General features: G+C 35.4%; 1 protein-coding gene across 2 annotated transcripts in view; it reads right to left on the bottom strand.

Annotated features, from left to right (window-relative positions):
- Nucleotides 1–253: 253 nt before the first annotated feature.
- NGLY1 (N-glycanase 1) overlaps nt 254–13,699 on the bottom strand; it is a 57,609-nt gene continuing 44,163 nt past the window's right edge. Inside the window, exons 10-12 of one of the 2 annotated variants that reach the window (XM_026006397.2) lie at nt 10,456–10,641; nt 3,251–3,428; nt 254–2,878 (exon numbers count right to left, since the gene is read on the bottom strand). In XM_026006397.2, coding sequence (XP_025862182.1) covers nt 2,703–2,878; nt 3,251–3,428; nt 10,456–10,641 — 540 coding nt within the window. In that variant the 3' untranslated portion in view covers nt 254–2,702. The remainder of the gene's footprint in view (nt 2,879–3,250; nt 3,429–10,455; nt 10,642–13,699) is intronic. The other variant, XM_026006398.2, reaches the window with a different exon arrangement.

Raw genomic sequence — 13,699 nt, 5'->3', positions numbered from 1 at the left:
TAGATATGATGCCACTGTGATCGAATGAGACACTGAAGTCATTGGCATTCATACACACTACAAAGGTGACCACTATTCGTTCATGTCTGTTCCAAATTTCTTACCTGAAATAAAGCACTGTTTTGGTCCATATAAAGATGTGACTGGAATACATACTAAGTGGAATAAAACCAATCATGACTTGTGTTGGTTTATTCTTATTCTTCTTCCCCCAAGAGTATTTAAGGAAGGAATGCCACCTGAGTCAGAGTTATTAGTTTATAAGAGTGTATTCACTTGGGCTATAAAATCAACATACAATTTATTGTTACAGAGGAAAAAAATGTTTAAAAAAGTATTACACAACCACCAAAGCATCCATATCTAGAACAATCTATCATCAAATTACAATAAATTTGTTCTCTAGGAAAGCTTACCTATAAATTAGAAAAATCATTGGCTCTAAAAACAATTTTAACACCTCAAACTTGAACATTCCTATCAAAGTAGCTATATTCACCAACACCTACCAAAACAGCAACTCATTGTTTAGACAGGTCATTTAAGTTCTCTGGGTTTGAGTTTCCTCTGAAAAGTGAGGAGTCCGGGTGAAATTATTACCAGCAATGCTTCCTATCCCAAAAGTCCACCATAAACTGTTCTCCAATCCTCCTTTAATGCGAGGCACTTCTTTTCCTTGTAAACTGATAAGGCTTACAATTCTATCAGGTGTAGCTTCTTATTCATCTTGAGGCTGTGAATTCCAGCACAAGTACTTTTTTAAACCGCCCTTATACAAACCCACTGTAACAATGTTTGAAAAATGGTCATGATGGGACTTGACCTAAAGCAGAAGTATAAACCCTTTTTAAACACTGAGCAATGGCAGTAGAAAGCTGGTCAACCAAAGCCTGTTTCAAGGTGGGGGTGGACGTACCCTCTTAATGATCTGGGACTCACTTTAGGCACAACACCATGTATTTCTAAGTAAGAAGATACTAAAGGACTGCTTACATAAACTGTGCTCTAATATTAGTGCCACTTTATTGAGGAAGAGTGTCCTATTAATTAACCTTTCCTTGCCTGTTACTTTTGCCTTTCCAGTTTACTGTCACTTAGCTTTACTCATTATGGAGAATTGTTTTGCTCCATTAATTCTGTACTATTGCCAAAAAATTTCTGTAGGATAAAATATTATTATGTATCAGGTACCCCTGGGGTTGAGAGTCTCGTGGAATACCTTTAACAAAGGTGTGCAACTACTTTTACTCAACATTTCACCTCTATAAAAAAAAAAAACACTTGAACTCTAATCATTCTTCTGCTTACTGCCACAGTAACATTTAGAATGTATCCTTTTCATGGGTGAGGTACATTCAGTTGAGACTGACATTTTTCTTACCGTCTCTAGGTTTTCTCATGAGGGTTAAGAGGGTTGGTTGGTTGATCTGCTCATCACAATACTCATGGGCCAATACCAGAAACTTCAAGACAGGTAAGTATCAAGGCTCTCCAAATTATGTATTTGGCCACTATATGAAACTATGATTAATCCAAGAAAATTCCAGAAAACTTTCTAATATTCAAGACTCATACCTTGAGATATATGAAAAATTTTTTGAAATGTAACTTTTTAGCAAGAAACTGATCCTCAACAGTTTGACTACAATTAAAAAGCAAGTATAAGACCTTTGTTCAGGATCTTAGTGCATTTTTTATAATGCATATGAATGTCCTACTGAGTTGCACAGGGTGAGAATCTCTGAGAACGTACTCTTCTTGTATGAAGAGTTGAGAACTTAGCAGAACATCACAAAGATAGTGAGAGTACAGGAGCTGTATCCTTCTCACCACTGCCTCTTTTGGCGCTATCACCACACTTGCACACAAATGCTTAATAAATGTTCACTAAATTCAATTGGAGGGGTTATATGGACACACCAAAAACTCTTGATTAACATATACTGTAGAACCTAGTTACATAGTTTCAAAGACAAGAACAGATCTTTATTCGATGAGGTAGATAGAAATACTCAAAAGTAAACTCAAAAGTAAAGCATATTCTGAAGCATCCACACATGAATTTATAACGTATCTCTGAATATACGCAATGTTATTTTCGTAACTCCTATCTATTCCAACAGTTTTCAATGTTCAGCATACTTATCAGATTCTTATTTAGCCAAAGTAACCACTAAAATGATATAAGGCAAAATAATTCATTTTATTTCTTAAATGCCTATGTATTTACAATAATAAAAATGTTCACGCTTATAACTTAGGAGATACTATACTTTCACATTTATTAAAAATTAAAAATATTAGGAAATATTACTTATGAAGAAATTAATGGCTGATCAAAAAATGTCAAATTATTAGCTTAAGATTATATCATAATCATGAATAGCACTTCATCATGAATACCTTCATTTTACTTTTAAAACTATACTTACAGTTTTTAGATTAAAATCTCATATTGAGGCAAGAAGACTTTACTTCAAATTACAGTCACATATGGAAGGGAGCTTTTAATTCAAGGTTTCATTATGGTCCATAGAATAAAGATATATTTTCATGAGGGGGTACATGATGGATAGCCAGCAGAAGAAATAATGCTAGCAGAGGGTAGTAAATTGCCAACTAAGCATGCACTGAACCAAGAGACTACTTTATAACACGGTAAGTCCATGATTTTTGCCAGATTTTCTATAATGTTCAGGTTCTCAAAGGTCACTGAATTTTATAATTATCTCCAAACAATTTTCTTCATGGTCATTTAAGCTTTGTCTAAACAGCTGGGTGTGTTGCCAAGCAACAACACCATCTCCTCTGCTTAATTCTGCTTCCAAAATAACTTCAGTGGCACCAGAAAAATCATGATAGGAGCGAAGAGTTTTATCTGTTGGAGGAAAAAAAAATAATTAACACTTTGCTTTTGGTAACTTAAAGAATAAAAAGAAATAGTTTTGGAATACATATTATATACCTAACCTGTAGGTAAAATCAACCCTTAAAAAGATAAATACAAATTATCTCTTATGGAGGAAATACGTCCTTCGAAACAAAATGGTTTTTCTTTATCCATTTGTATTTCACAATAAAAAACAGAAGTGGTTTTATTAGAATAAGGTTATACAAGTTTTAATTTTTTTTCTTTTCTTTTTTTTACTTGCAGTACTATGAATGAATCTTGGGTATGAGCAACTCAAGTACAATTATTCTTCAGAGTGTTAAATACACGTCATAATTAATTCTCTAGTCAAATGCTTACCGCCCAATAGTTCTACTTGGGCTGTTTCAGATCGCAATTTCCACTGTATTGTTCCAGTCTGAAAGGTTTGACTACTTGTTCTAATGGAAACATTATCGACTTTTAGGCCAACTGACGCACACTCGAACTTCCAGGAAATATAAGCATAAGATGATCCTTCCCTTCGGGCTAAATATACCTACAAAGGAGGAGGGGAACAAAGAATTGTTATAAATAATAAAATAATGCAGAAAACACATATAGTCAAAGTCTTACTGTGGTAGGGTACTATATACAAATTATTAAAAATCTAATTTCTTCCTCACTGAGAAGATTTTCACTGTGAACATTCTGCATTTCATCAGCAATTTTTCCTATAGTATATTTTGGTTTGGAAGAAAGATACTTGGATACAGGTGCACTGGTAAGTACAGCCCTAAGAGGGGCATGCTAACCAAATTTTGGTAAATCAAATTTTCTTTTAAATTAGTTAAGTCCAGCTATCTCATATGACCTTTATGATGAATCCTGGTGAAAATGAAGAATCCTTTTAAATACAATTATTCTTTATCTTCTTTTCTAAATCTGGATTTTCAGATAAGATTTCCTAGAGCGAGATGGGCTATATATTCTAAGTTAAGAAAATAAGTCATTGTTAAGTAGTAGTTTAAAATATAGTGTTCATGCTTGCCTCTCTAAATAATATGCTCCCATTCCTTCATTATTAGTCACCCTTACCGCTTTTAATGTATACTATTTAAGGCATCCAAGTTTACTGGCTACTTCCAGCTCATCTTCTCTCATAGTTTCATCCACATTCTTGAAGATGTGGACGTGAACACTGACATCCACAGCCTTGGCCTTTCACAAGTAACTCCATTCACCCAGGCTCAAAACCCCAAGAATCTGACTCTTTAATCAGTTATCCCAGATGCTCAATCTCACAAAACAACTCATGCATTTCTTTGAAATAAGTCTCAAAAAAACCCTTTCCTCATTTATACTGCACTTACCACTATAGTCATGACTCCATGCTCATCTTTCTCCAACTGCCTAATTAATGTTTTTGAAAGCCCACTTCGTTCCTGTCATTTGCATGGTCTAGAATGTATAGCAAGTAAATGGGTTGAAATCTAAACTCTCAGCTTTAACAGTCCTCCAGAATTTCACCCCACCTTGAACTGCCAATAATTCTTTACCCAAATGTAACTATTTTATTTCAGGTGTACTTAGTATGATCTTAACCAAATCTTAACTTTTCTGGGGTCACCGGTTCTGGATTCACATGGGTTTAATAAATAGTATTTAAGTATTAAAAGTCTGCATATACATATATTCCTTCAGAAACATCAAACTTACTTGTTGAGACCAACAAAAGTACCATATAACACATATGTCATGGAAATGTCCTACTACCTGTTTTTAGTCATCAAGTAAAAAAAAATCAATCACTGCTAGCAGTCTATTGATATTCTATTTCACAACCTAGTTTTTCTTCCAGGTTAAATATGTCAGCTAATTGAATTGGAAAGTTTTTAGAATCAGTGAGCTGGAGGTTATCAACTAAAAACAACCACTCCCCAAGGAAAACTATTTGATCTCTTCAGACTAGATATGTATAATCAACAATTGCACTAGAGGGCACACCTAGATATATGGTGTTGATTGCTCCACTTAAGTTTAGGACGACCTCACTATAACCTCCTAATACCTACCTGTTCCTACTGCAGTGCTCCTCTTACACCTGTTGGTAAGGAGAACCTGGGGCTGAGAATTCTACCAATGCTCCCTGGGAGTCATTGGTTCCATCTATCCCAAACTACTGGCAAATCTGGGGATTATCTATAACCTAATTACTACTTCAAAGGCATGGCTAGCATAGGGGATTAACTGGAAAAGATGAGCTGAACAGTAGGGTTATTGGAAGAGAGGTGGTTGGAAGAAACTAAAAGACTGGGGAAAAGTAGTCCAAAGACCAACACATTCAGATTTATGTCTCAGTATATACTTTTTCATGCATTGTTGTCTTTTTAGAGCTCAGTAGTTTCAAATGATCCCCTCCCCCAAAAAGTGTGGGCATAAAATATGACAGATTGAAGTCAGGTTAGTTTCAAATTCCTAGCTTACCCTCAGAGTTGTCTTAATTATACCACATGGGTCCAGGCCACAACTGTGGTTTTAACTGTCATAGGTTTATAATAGCTGCTGAACACGTCTGAGAGAATTGCTTCTTCTAAAATTTACATTTTTCAGTCCTAAAGGCATCAGCTTTAAAGACTCTAAAAAGTTAAAGGATAGGATAGAATTCATCACTGAATTCTTAAATGCTTAAATAAACATTCAAACACATTGTAAGAAAATAAAAGGTCTCTCAGGCTAAAGAAACAGTATATGAAAAAATAGACTATTAATATTGAAAATTCATGTCATCTTTTTCTCACAATATACTAATTTTCATTCAGTGTTTTTATAGGTGGAAGTTACTAAGAATATAAGTTTGATAATTGAAGTGTGCCAAAACAATGCCATTTATTATATAAACACTCCATTGTAATCCTTCCTATGTGTAATAGCAACAGAACCAGTAATTATAATTTATTTAGGAGAACAAAAAAACTTTATAAGCTTTCAAATATTCAGTTGTTTGGTCCAGAGAACCACACCCCCTCTGTTTTTTTTACTATTGGATGTTCCTCTTCTTGAGTTGTCTTAGATTTTTGGCTGTTGGCTTTTTAATTCACAGGTGTCACTTACCATGTGCATTTATACATGCTCACTCTTGCAATTTCAGGGGCTACCAAGAGCTACCTTACTTTAGCAGCAAGGACAGTAAAATCAGAAGTCATGGAGTTTTCCTTCTACAGACCTGATATCCATACAACACCCCACCCCCTCCCTCTAGGGACTCATCCCTGCCCCTTTTTGGCAACTGTAAGGCATATAGTACAGGCAGATCACAGCCTGTGGGTGACAAGGAGACCAGTATGTCTATGGCTTAAGGTCTAAGCTATGTCACTAATAATGTACACAATGGAAACTTGTCCTTTGGGTTATGGCTGTAACCAGTATTTTCAAGACTGAGAACAATTTGCATGTCAGCTTCTTTAATGCTTCAGGTTTTTCACATTCTACAAAAGATCTTCGCTTCAAGATTTTTTGATTATTTATTTTGATTTTGATTTATATGACAGGCTGTTCTGTCCACTGCTATGGTTTCCTGGAGGTTTGGTTTTTACTGGACTGTTTTTCTTATTTATTTGTTCATGAGAGAGAGGGGGGGAGAGAGAGAGAGAGAGAGAGAGGTGAGGGAGAGGGAGAGGGAGAAGCAGACTCCATGCAGGGAGCCTGATGTGGGACTTGATCCTGGGACTCCAGGATCACACCTTGAGCTGAAGGCAGACGCTCAACCACTAAGCCACCCAGGAGTCCCTTTACTATGCTCTTAAAATGATTATTCTGCTTAGCCTGGTAAGATTAACTAGTTAAAAAACAAACAAACAGATTAGCTTAATGAAGTTTGCTGTACAGCAGACACTCTGTAGTCATTCCTGAACATATCTAGCCGAACGACTGTATTTCAACATTTCAATTTAATGCTGGTAAACTGCTATTGCTCATGAAATCTCATTTTTGATTATTCCATTCTATCACTGAAATCAAACATGACATTGTCAGTCTGCACTGTACTTACATCTTTCTATACTATGCTAATTTCTTCTATCTGTAGCCTCTGGAATTACCTCTGAATCATTAGTGTGATCATGTCCTTCCCTTGCCTGGAATCTTTCATGGTTTCCTGTTATATAACTGCAAGGTCTTGGGACTTGACCACTGTTCACCTCTTTAGTCTCATTTCCCACTCTTCTCCCCTATATTCCCTACTACTTACTCTTCCTTTAACATACCAGATGTTTCCCCTTCCACTGCTTTTGGGCATGCTATCTCTTCTGCTCCCTTCTACATCCTGTCTTCACAATGAGAAACTCTCCCTCTGCCTCCTTCTCTAAGCTTTTCAGATTTCACTTTTTCTGCAAGGTCATCATCTCTGATCCAAGAAAGGACAGTGGCTCTTCCTTCTGTCTTCTCTCTCTTAGAGTCATATAAGAGTCATATTCTTCTGACATTTATCTCACTAACCTAAACAGTTGGTCCACATGTCCTTCTCCTTTACTAGTCTATTCTCACCTTGAAGCTTGACTCATAATTGACCACTATATCCAAAGTGCCAGGCACAAGGTCTGACAATGCACATTTACTGAATGGCCAAATCAATCAATTCTTGACATAATGCTACACACTGAAAGTGCTAAAGTGACTCTAGTGACAAAGATGATACTTTGCAAAAATGCAATGTACTTAACATGCAAGGCATAGTCTGAATGAAGATGAGTACCTATGACACTCTCCACAGGCTGAAGGTGCTATAGAACTTATGCCATATGCATTCAAACATTCTTTCCTACATTCAGCAATCTTTATTAAACATTAGGCACTATGCTAGATATATGCTACTGAGAGTACAAGTGAGTAGAAAAAGACAAAGTCTTTTCTTTGAGAATGTTTACAATTTTAGTAGGACAGACAAATAATCTATTCTTACACAAACTTTGCTCAATAAATGTCATGAAGAAGAGGTACACGATACAGTGAATAAAGGGGGGAAAGGGATCCAGTTAGCTGGGACTAGAGGGAGTGAGGCTTACACCAAGTTCTAAGCAAAGAAATAAGTGAATCTAATAAAAGGGAAAGTAAAAAGAGGTTCAGTGGAGAGAGCAGAAGAGCAGTGCAATGGAGAGCAAGGTGGTAGCACAGTGCAAGGTGAGGCCAGAGAAGGCAGAGGCCAGACTGAGAGAGACTTGAGCTGTTTCTTACCCTAAGAGCACTCAGTAACAACTGGGGTCCAGAAAATGCTTTTCTGGCTTAACAGCATGGAAAACAACTGTGAGATGCAGGCAGAATAATCAGGAGGCTATTAACACTTTTATCAAGGTGTTATCATTTGCCTCCTAAAAGATATACTGGTCTTGATTCAGCTTTTTATATTTCTTCCGAATCAGACATCACTGAACTGTGTATTTGTTAAGTAGTAACGTTTATTAAGTCTCTGTGTTCCTGGGAGGCTAACTCTCCCAATTGTCAAAAATCTGCTCTAAATATCTGAGGGCAGGCTGCATGTGATCTGTCATGATTCGAGGCTGGAAGTTACTGAGGAAAGGTGTGGTGGGAAATAGGCTTCTTCTTTTAGTGGAGCTAGAGATTCCCTAATTGGGAACATGCCAATACAAAACTAAAAATATTGACTTAGGCGGAAAATTCAATGTTCAATGGCAATACATTACTTTTGAGTTATTAAGCTCTGCAAGTATAATTAAGATTCTAATATTTTTCATTTGATATTACATATTATAACTCAAAACAAATTCATTTAACTTTTAAAAGTTATGCCCTTTGTGCAGGTATATCAAGGCATAAACTCTGAGTAGGAGCCTGTTTTTTGTTTACTGGCTCTGCATATCTCATTTACATTTAAATCTTACTCATAGAATACACCTTCTGGCCACATGGTCTATTTAGAGAACTCCAAACATGCCATGTACTCCATGCTTTTCCCCTACTGTTCCCTTGCTTTATGAACACCTACTCATCCTTCAGCGTCCAGCTCAAACGTCGCCTGCTCTGCGGAGCTTTCCCCAACTCCCACAGCCCAGAGCTAATTACTCCCTCCTCGGTGTTTCCATAGCAATGTGTTGATATCCTTATTATAGCACTCTGCATCGTGGGTAAGATGGCTGTTTATGCTTCAGCTTCCCCTGTTAGACGGTGAGGGCAGAAACTGTGTCTATCTTTTTATCCATGTAGCTGAGAACAACGCTGGACGTAACAGGCATTCAGTGAGCAAGACAGAGAAAAAAACGTCATAGAATCGATCTGTTTCTCATCACACCACATCTTCTGCAGAATGTCATTATTTTCTCCATTAACTTTCTACATTAACACTGCTGGTGAGAAAGAAAGGTATACTCTTTCTTTAGTTCCACAAGGATAGCTTTTTCCTTGAATAAGTGACATGTCTATCCTATCCTGCTTTCTGTTCAGAAGAATCTTTAGGTTAAGGATAGTCTGTCTTCCAGAGAAGTTCATCCTCTCTCATCAACTATATGATCAACTATAGATATACATAAAATTTTCAATTTGATCTTAACTCAAGAAGAAAATTCCTAAACCTAAAATTTTAATAATGTTGTAAGTTATTCTTGGTTTAATACAAAAAGATCACCAAAATAAGCACCGAGGTAAGTTTTAGAACAAAAACTTATGATTGGGGGAAAAAGAACCACAGGGATCTTATTTCTGTGTGTCTTCTGTATTCTGATTAATGCCTAGGACAGTGATAAGTATTTAGTAGATGCTCATAAACACTAGAAGCTGCTAATCTGTGACTCACTTTTTATTTTATTTTTTAAAGAATTATGTGACTCATTTATTAAATCTAGCCAATGTGTCTTACAAATGAGCAACTTCTCTTCCAACTAAAACATCTTGGCAAATCAACTTTAAAAGTTCCCTGTAAGTTGATTACCTTATGAAAGGTAACAATATGGTTAGATTTATTGAGGTCATGTGAATAGTTTTGTGTTCATTTTTGGTGTGTATCCAAGGGAGGGCAGTTTAAAAGCAAAGTTCCTCACTTTTAACAGATAACCTGTGATAACAATGTACAAGTTGGTATAAGTGAACTACTATAGTCCTAGTATTCATTTCTTTTATAGGATGCAGGGAAGAAAAAACCAGTATTGCTGCTCAATCATCCACATTCTTATGAAATGAAAGTGTTAAACAGTTAGCTCTTGGGACTTTGGATTAAATGTTAGAGTCCCCAATAGCCTGCAGTTAGTAGGTAATCAGTAAGTATCTGTGAAGGAATTAATTAACAGTATATTTTTATATATTCATGCAAAAACTAGTCACGAATTGGCCATACACTTATTTTTCCCCATGAATGAATTAAGTTTAGCCTCTTTGATGAAAACGGATGCTTCCTTGATACAAATGCACACGTTCCTTAGGGACTTTTGATTAAACGTGGGAGCAGGTTTTCTTTTACAGGTTTGAAGATTAATAAAAGTGATTTTGATATATCAATTTTCACATTATACACAACTCAAGCAATCTATATTTGCTTAAACAATGACAAAATTTTAAACTAGCTTCATGCATGAAATTACCATGTTCCAGTCTGCTTCAACTTTTCTGAATATGGATTCCATTTTCCACACCCCATTCTCCCATCCAGAAATGGTTTGATTATTATTTGAAACTCGGACATAACGATCTTTCACAATATTATAACAAAGGTGGAGCTGTTTCAAAATCTTCTCATTTTCAGAAGGAATGAACAGGGTTTCTTTTCTCTTAAAAAGAAAGCAGAATTAGTTTTTCAACATATGGAAGACTATATATGAGGAACTGCTATGTACAGTAGTAAAAGATTCCTTCAACTTGAAAATGAAAAAGTTGGTGCCATTAAAAAATTTGAAGAGCATTTTATAGGTTAAATATGATCAATATGATGTGGGTATAACACCAACCATTACTAAACAGAAAATAAGAAATATAAACTATATATAGCTCTGATTTATATTTTTGTGCTTTGTGTTCAACCTAAATTCATTTCTTTTTCATTTCTACCACCAATATCTCCAAATTGGACTCCGTCTCCTAAAGTTGACTCCCAGCTATCAACTCTTACCTCGCTTATCCATCCTCCACATAGCAATGAAAGTGATTTTCTAGAAATTGGGATAAATTGGGATATGTCACTTTCTTGCTTAACTCACTCCAATGATTTCCACTTAATGTACTTACACTCCAAACCTTTACCAAGGCTACTAGGACTCTAAATGATCTATTCCCTATTTACTTCTCCAACCAGTATTATGTTACTATTCCCTTTGCTCCTCAAAAAGGTCCAGCTAACTCCTGCCTCAGGGCCCTGACACATGCTGTTCTTGCTATCTGGAATGCTGTTCTTTTTACTCTTCATATACTTGATTCTCTCTCATCCTTCTGGCCTCAACTTAAAGCCATTTCACTAGAGTGTCTTTTCCTGATACCCTAAACTAGGAGAGTGCCTGGGACACATAGCTTGAAACAATCTTCTACATGTGTGAAATTACTACAAAAGGTTATGTTTTACAACTTAAATTCCAGGAAAAAAATGCATTCTAGCCCAAAATAAATCCCTGTTTCTTGCAATGTAAATCAGTCCCCAGAAATCCTGAAATCACTGAATGAGAAGATAATATATTTGTCCTGTGTCTTTATGTGCCACTAACACAATGGTCCCTTGTTTTATAGACATGAGCATAGTAGCATTTTGTTATAGGGGCTGCCCTGTGCATTGCAGGGTGTCTTATCAGACATTGCCAAATATGCCCTGGAAGGCAAAAATCATCCTCCACTGACAAACACTGCTTTAGTCTGTGTCAATGTCTTGCCACAGTATTTGCTAACCAATTAAAAGAGTAGGCAAGGGTTTTTTTGTTAAAGACTGGGTGCTAGGTATTAAACAATATGAAAATTTCAAATATCTAAGGATCAACAAGCAGAATATAAAACAGAAACAAAACGAGAAAAAAAGTATGTGTATGTACTTATCACTGTCAATATTATTAAAATAGTAACATTAAATATATGAGAAAGATAATTCCCTAGAACTTGTGAATAATACTGTCAAAAAGGTAAAAAAAGCTTATTTTTAGAAAATGATTTATAATTATGAATGATCATTTCAAAACAAGCATATAACAAAATTTCCCAATTCTTTTCTTCTTTATCGAAGATATTTTAAAGATGCTGACATAAACCAAATGAAAATAAAATTTAAAAGTAGTATTATCTAATTTACAAAGGATAACTAATTTACAAAGGGAAAAGAAAGATATTTATGCAACCAAACATAATCATGTATGCAACTGAATAACCTGGAGTAAGAATAACATCAATATTTCGCAAAATCTTTATAAAAAATCCTTTTTAAAAAATATTTTATTTATTTATTTGAGAGAAAGAGAGCAAGTGAGTGGGGGGAGAAGTAGAGGGAAAGGGACAAGCAGACTCTGCATTGAATTTGGAGCCTGATGTGGGACTCCATCTCACCATCCTGAGATCATGACCCAAGCTGAAATCAAGAGTTGGACAACCAACTGAGCCAGCGAGGAGCCCCTCATAAAATATTTAAAATATAAGATTAGGATATAAAACTTTTCTTTCTGGAAATAATATCACCAATGTTTCCTTCTTTTTCCAAATGATTTTAAGGTATAGCTCCATAACTTTTTAGGACTGACATTTTTCATTATTCAATTTACTTTTAAAACAAACATCAACTTCTAAAGAAGAAAATGATTCTTTAAATCCATGGCCATAATAGTCTCCACTAACTCAGAAATTTAAAAAAAAATTTCAAAAGGGAAGACAATCTGGGCATATGACCCAATTCATATTTTTAAAGTTTAATCAACTTATATGCCATACAAGAGGAAGCACATCCAACCATAAAAAGAAAAAAGAATGAAGACCTAATATCGATGTTTTATTTAAATTGAACACAGCTGTGAATTAAATTAGCTCTTTAAATTGGCTTCATTTGGATTTAAACTTGTAACTTGCACTGCATCAGCAGTGATTTGAATTATCTGTTGAATTTAGATCTTGTAATTCTATGGCTCAACCAACACTTTCAACTGCTTCCTATAGATGATGAAGTAAATTAAAAAGCAAAAAAGCAAACAAAGTTTACTGGGGGTAATTCACTCATTTTGGACATATTCCTTTATTGGAGATAAGAGTTGCAACAATGGCAAATTTAGAAAAAGCAGATATAAAACTCCAATTTTTTGGAACTGTTTGATATGATACTGTGGTGGGTTATTTTCCTTCCAAGCATTTTTTCATTATATACCTAGACATTTATATAAAATAATTTTTAGTGAGTCAACTTTAAGTTTCCTAAGGACAAGGGACAGGTCTACTGCAGGTCTTTCTTAATGTCCATTACAGAGCACATGACTTTTCACCTAGCCCCTAACTATAGGCATATTTCCATTGTTCATTATTTAATTTTGGGACATTAATCAAGAGACAATGTCTTAGAGATGCCTGGGTGGCTCAGCAGTTGACTGTCTTTGCTTCAGGGCATGATCCAGGGGCCCTGGGATAGAGTCCTGCATCGGGCTCCCTGCAAGGAGCCTGTTTCTCCTTCTACCTAAGTCTCTGCCTCTCTCTGTCTCTCATGAATAAATTAAAAACAAATCTTAAAAAAAAAGAGATAATGTCTTAATATAAATCTGACAATATAACAGCAATCACACCAGCAATGATAATTTGTAGGCAATACTAGATGCGATGCATATAACAAGTATATAAGAAATAAACATTTTCATCCACTGAATTATCCAGATTCTATTA

Source organism: Vulpes vulpes, chromosome 11 (genome assembly GCF_048418805.1).
Source record: "Vulpes vulpes isolate BD-2025 chromosome 11, VulVul3, whole genome shotgun sequence".
Classification (NCBI taxonomy): domain Eukaryota; kingdom Metazoa; phylum Chordata; class Mammalia; order Carnivora; family Canidae; genus Vulpes; species Vulpes vulpes.
Note: the sequence above shows the minus strand (reverse complement) of the source record. Positions and strands in the feature narration are given on the sequence as shown.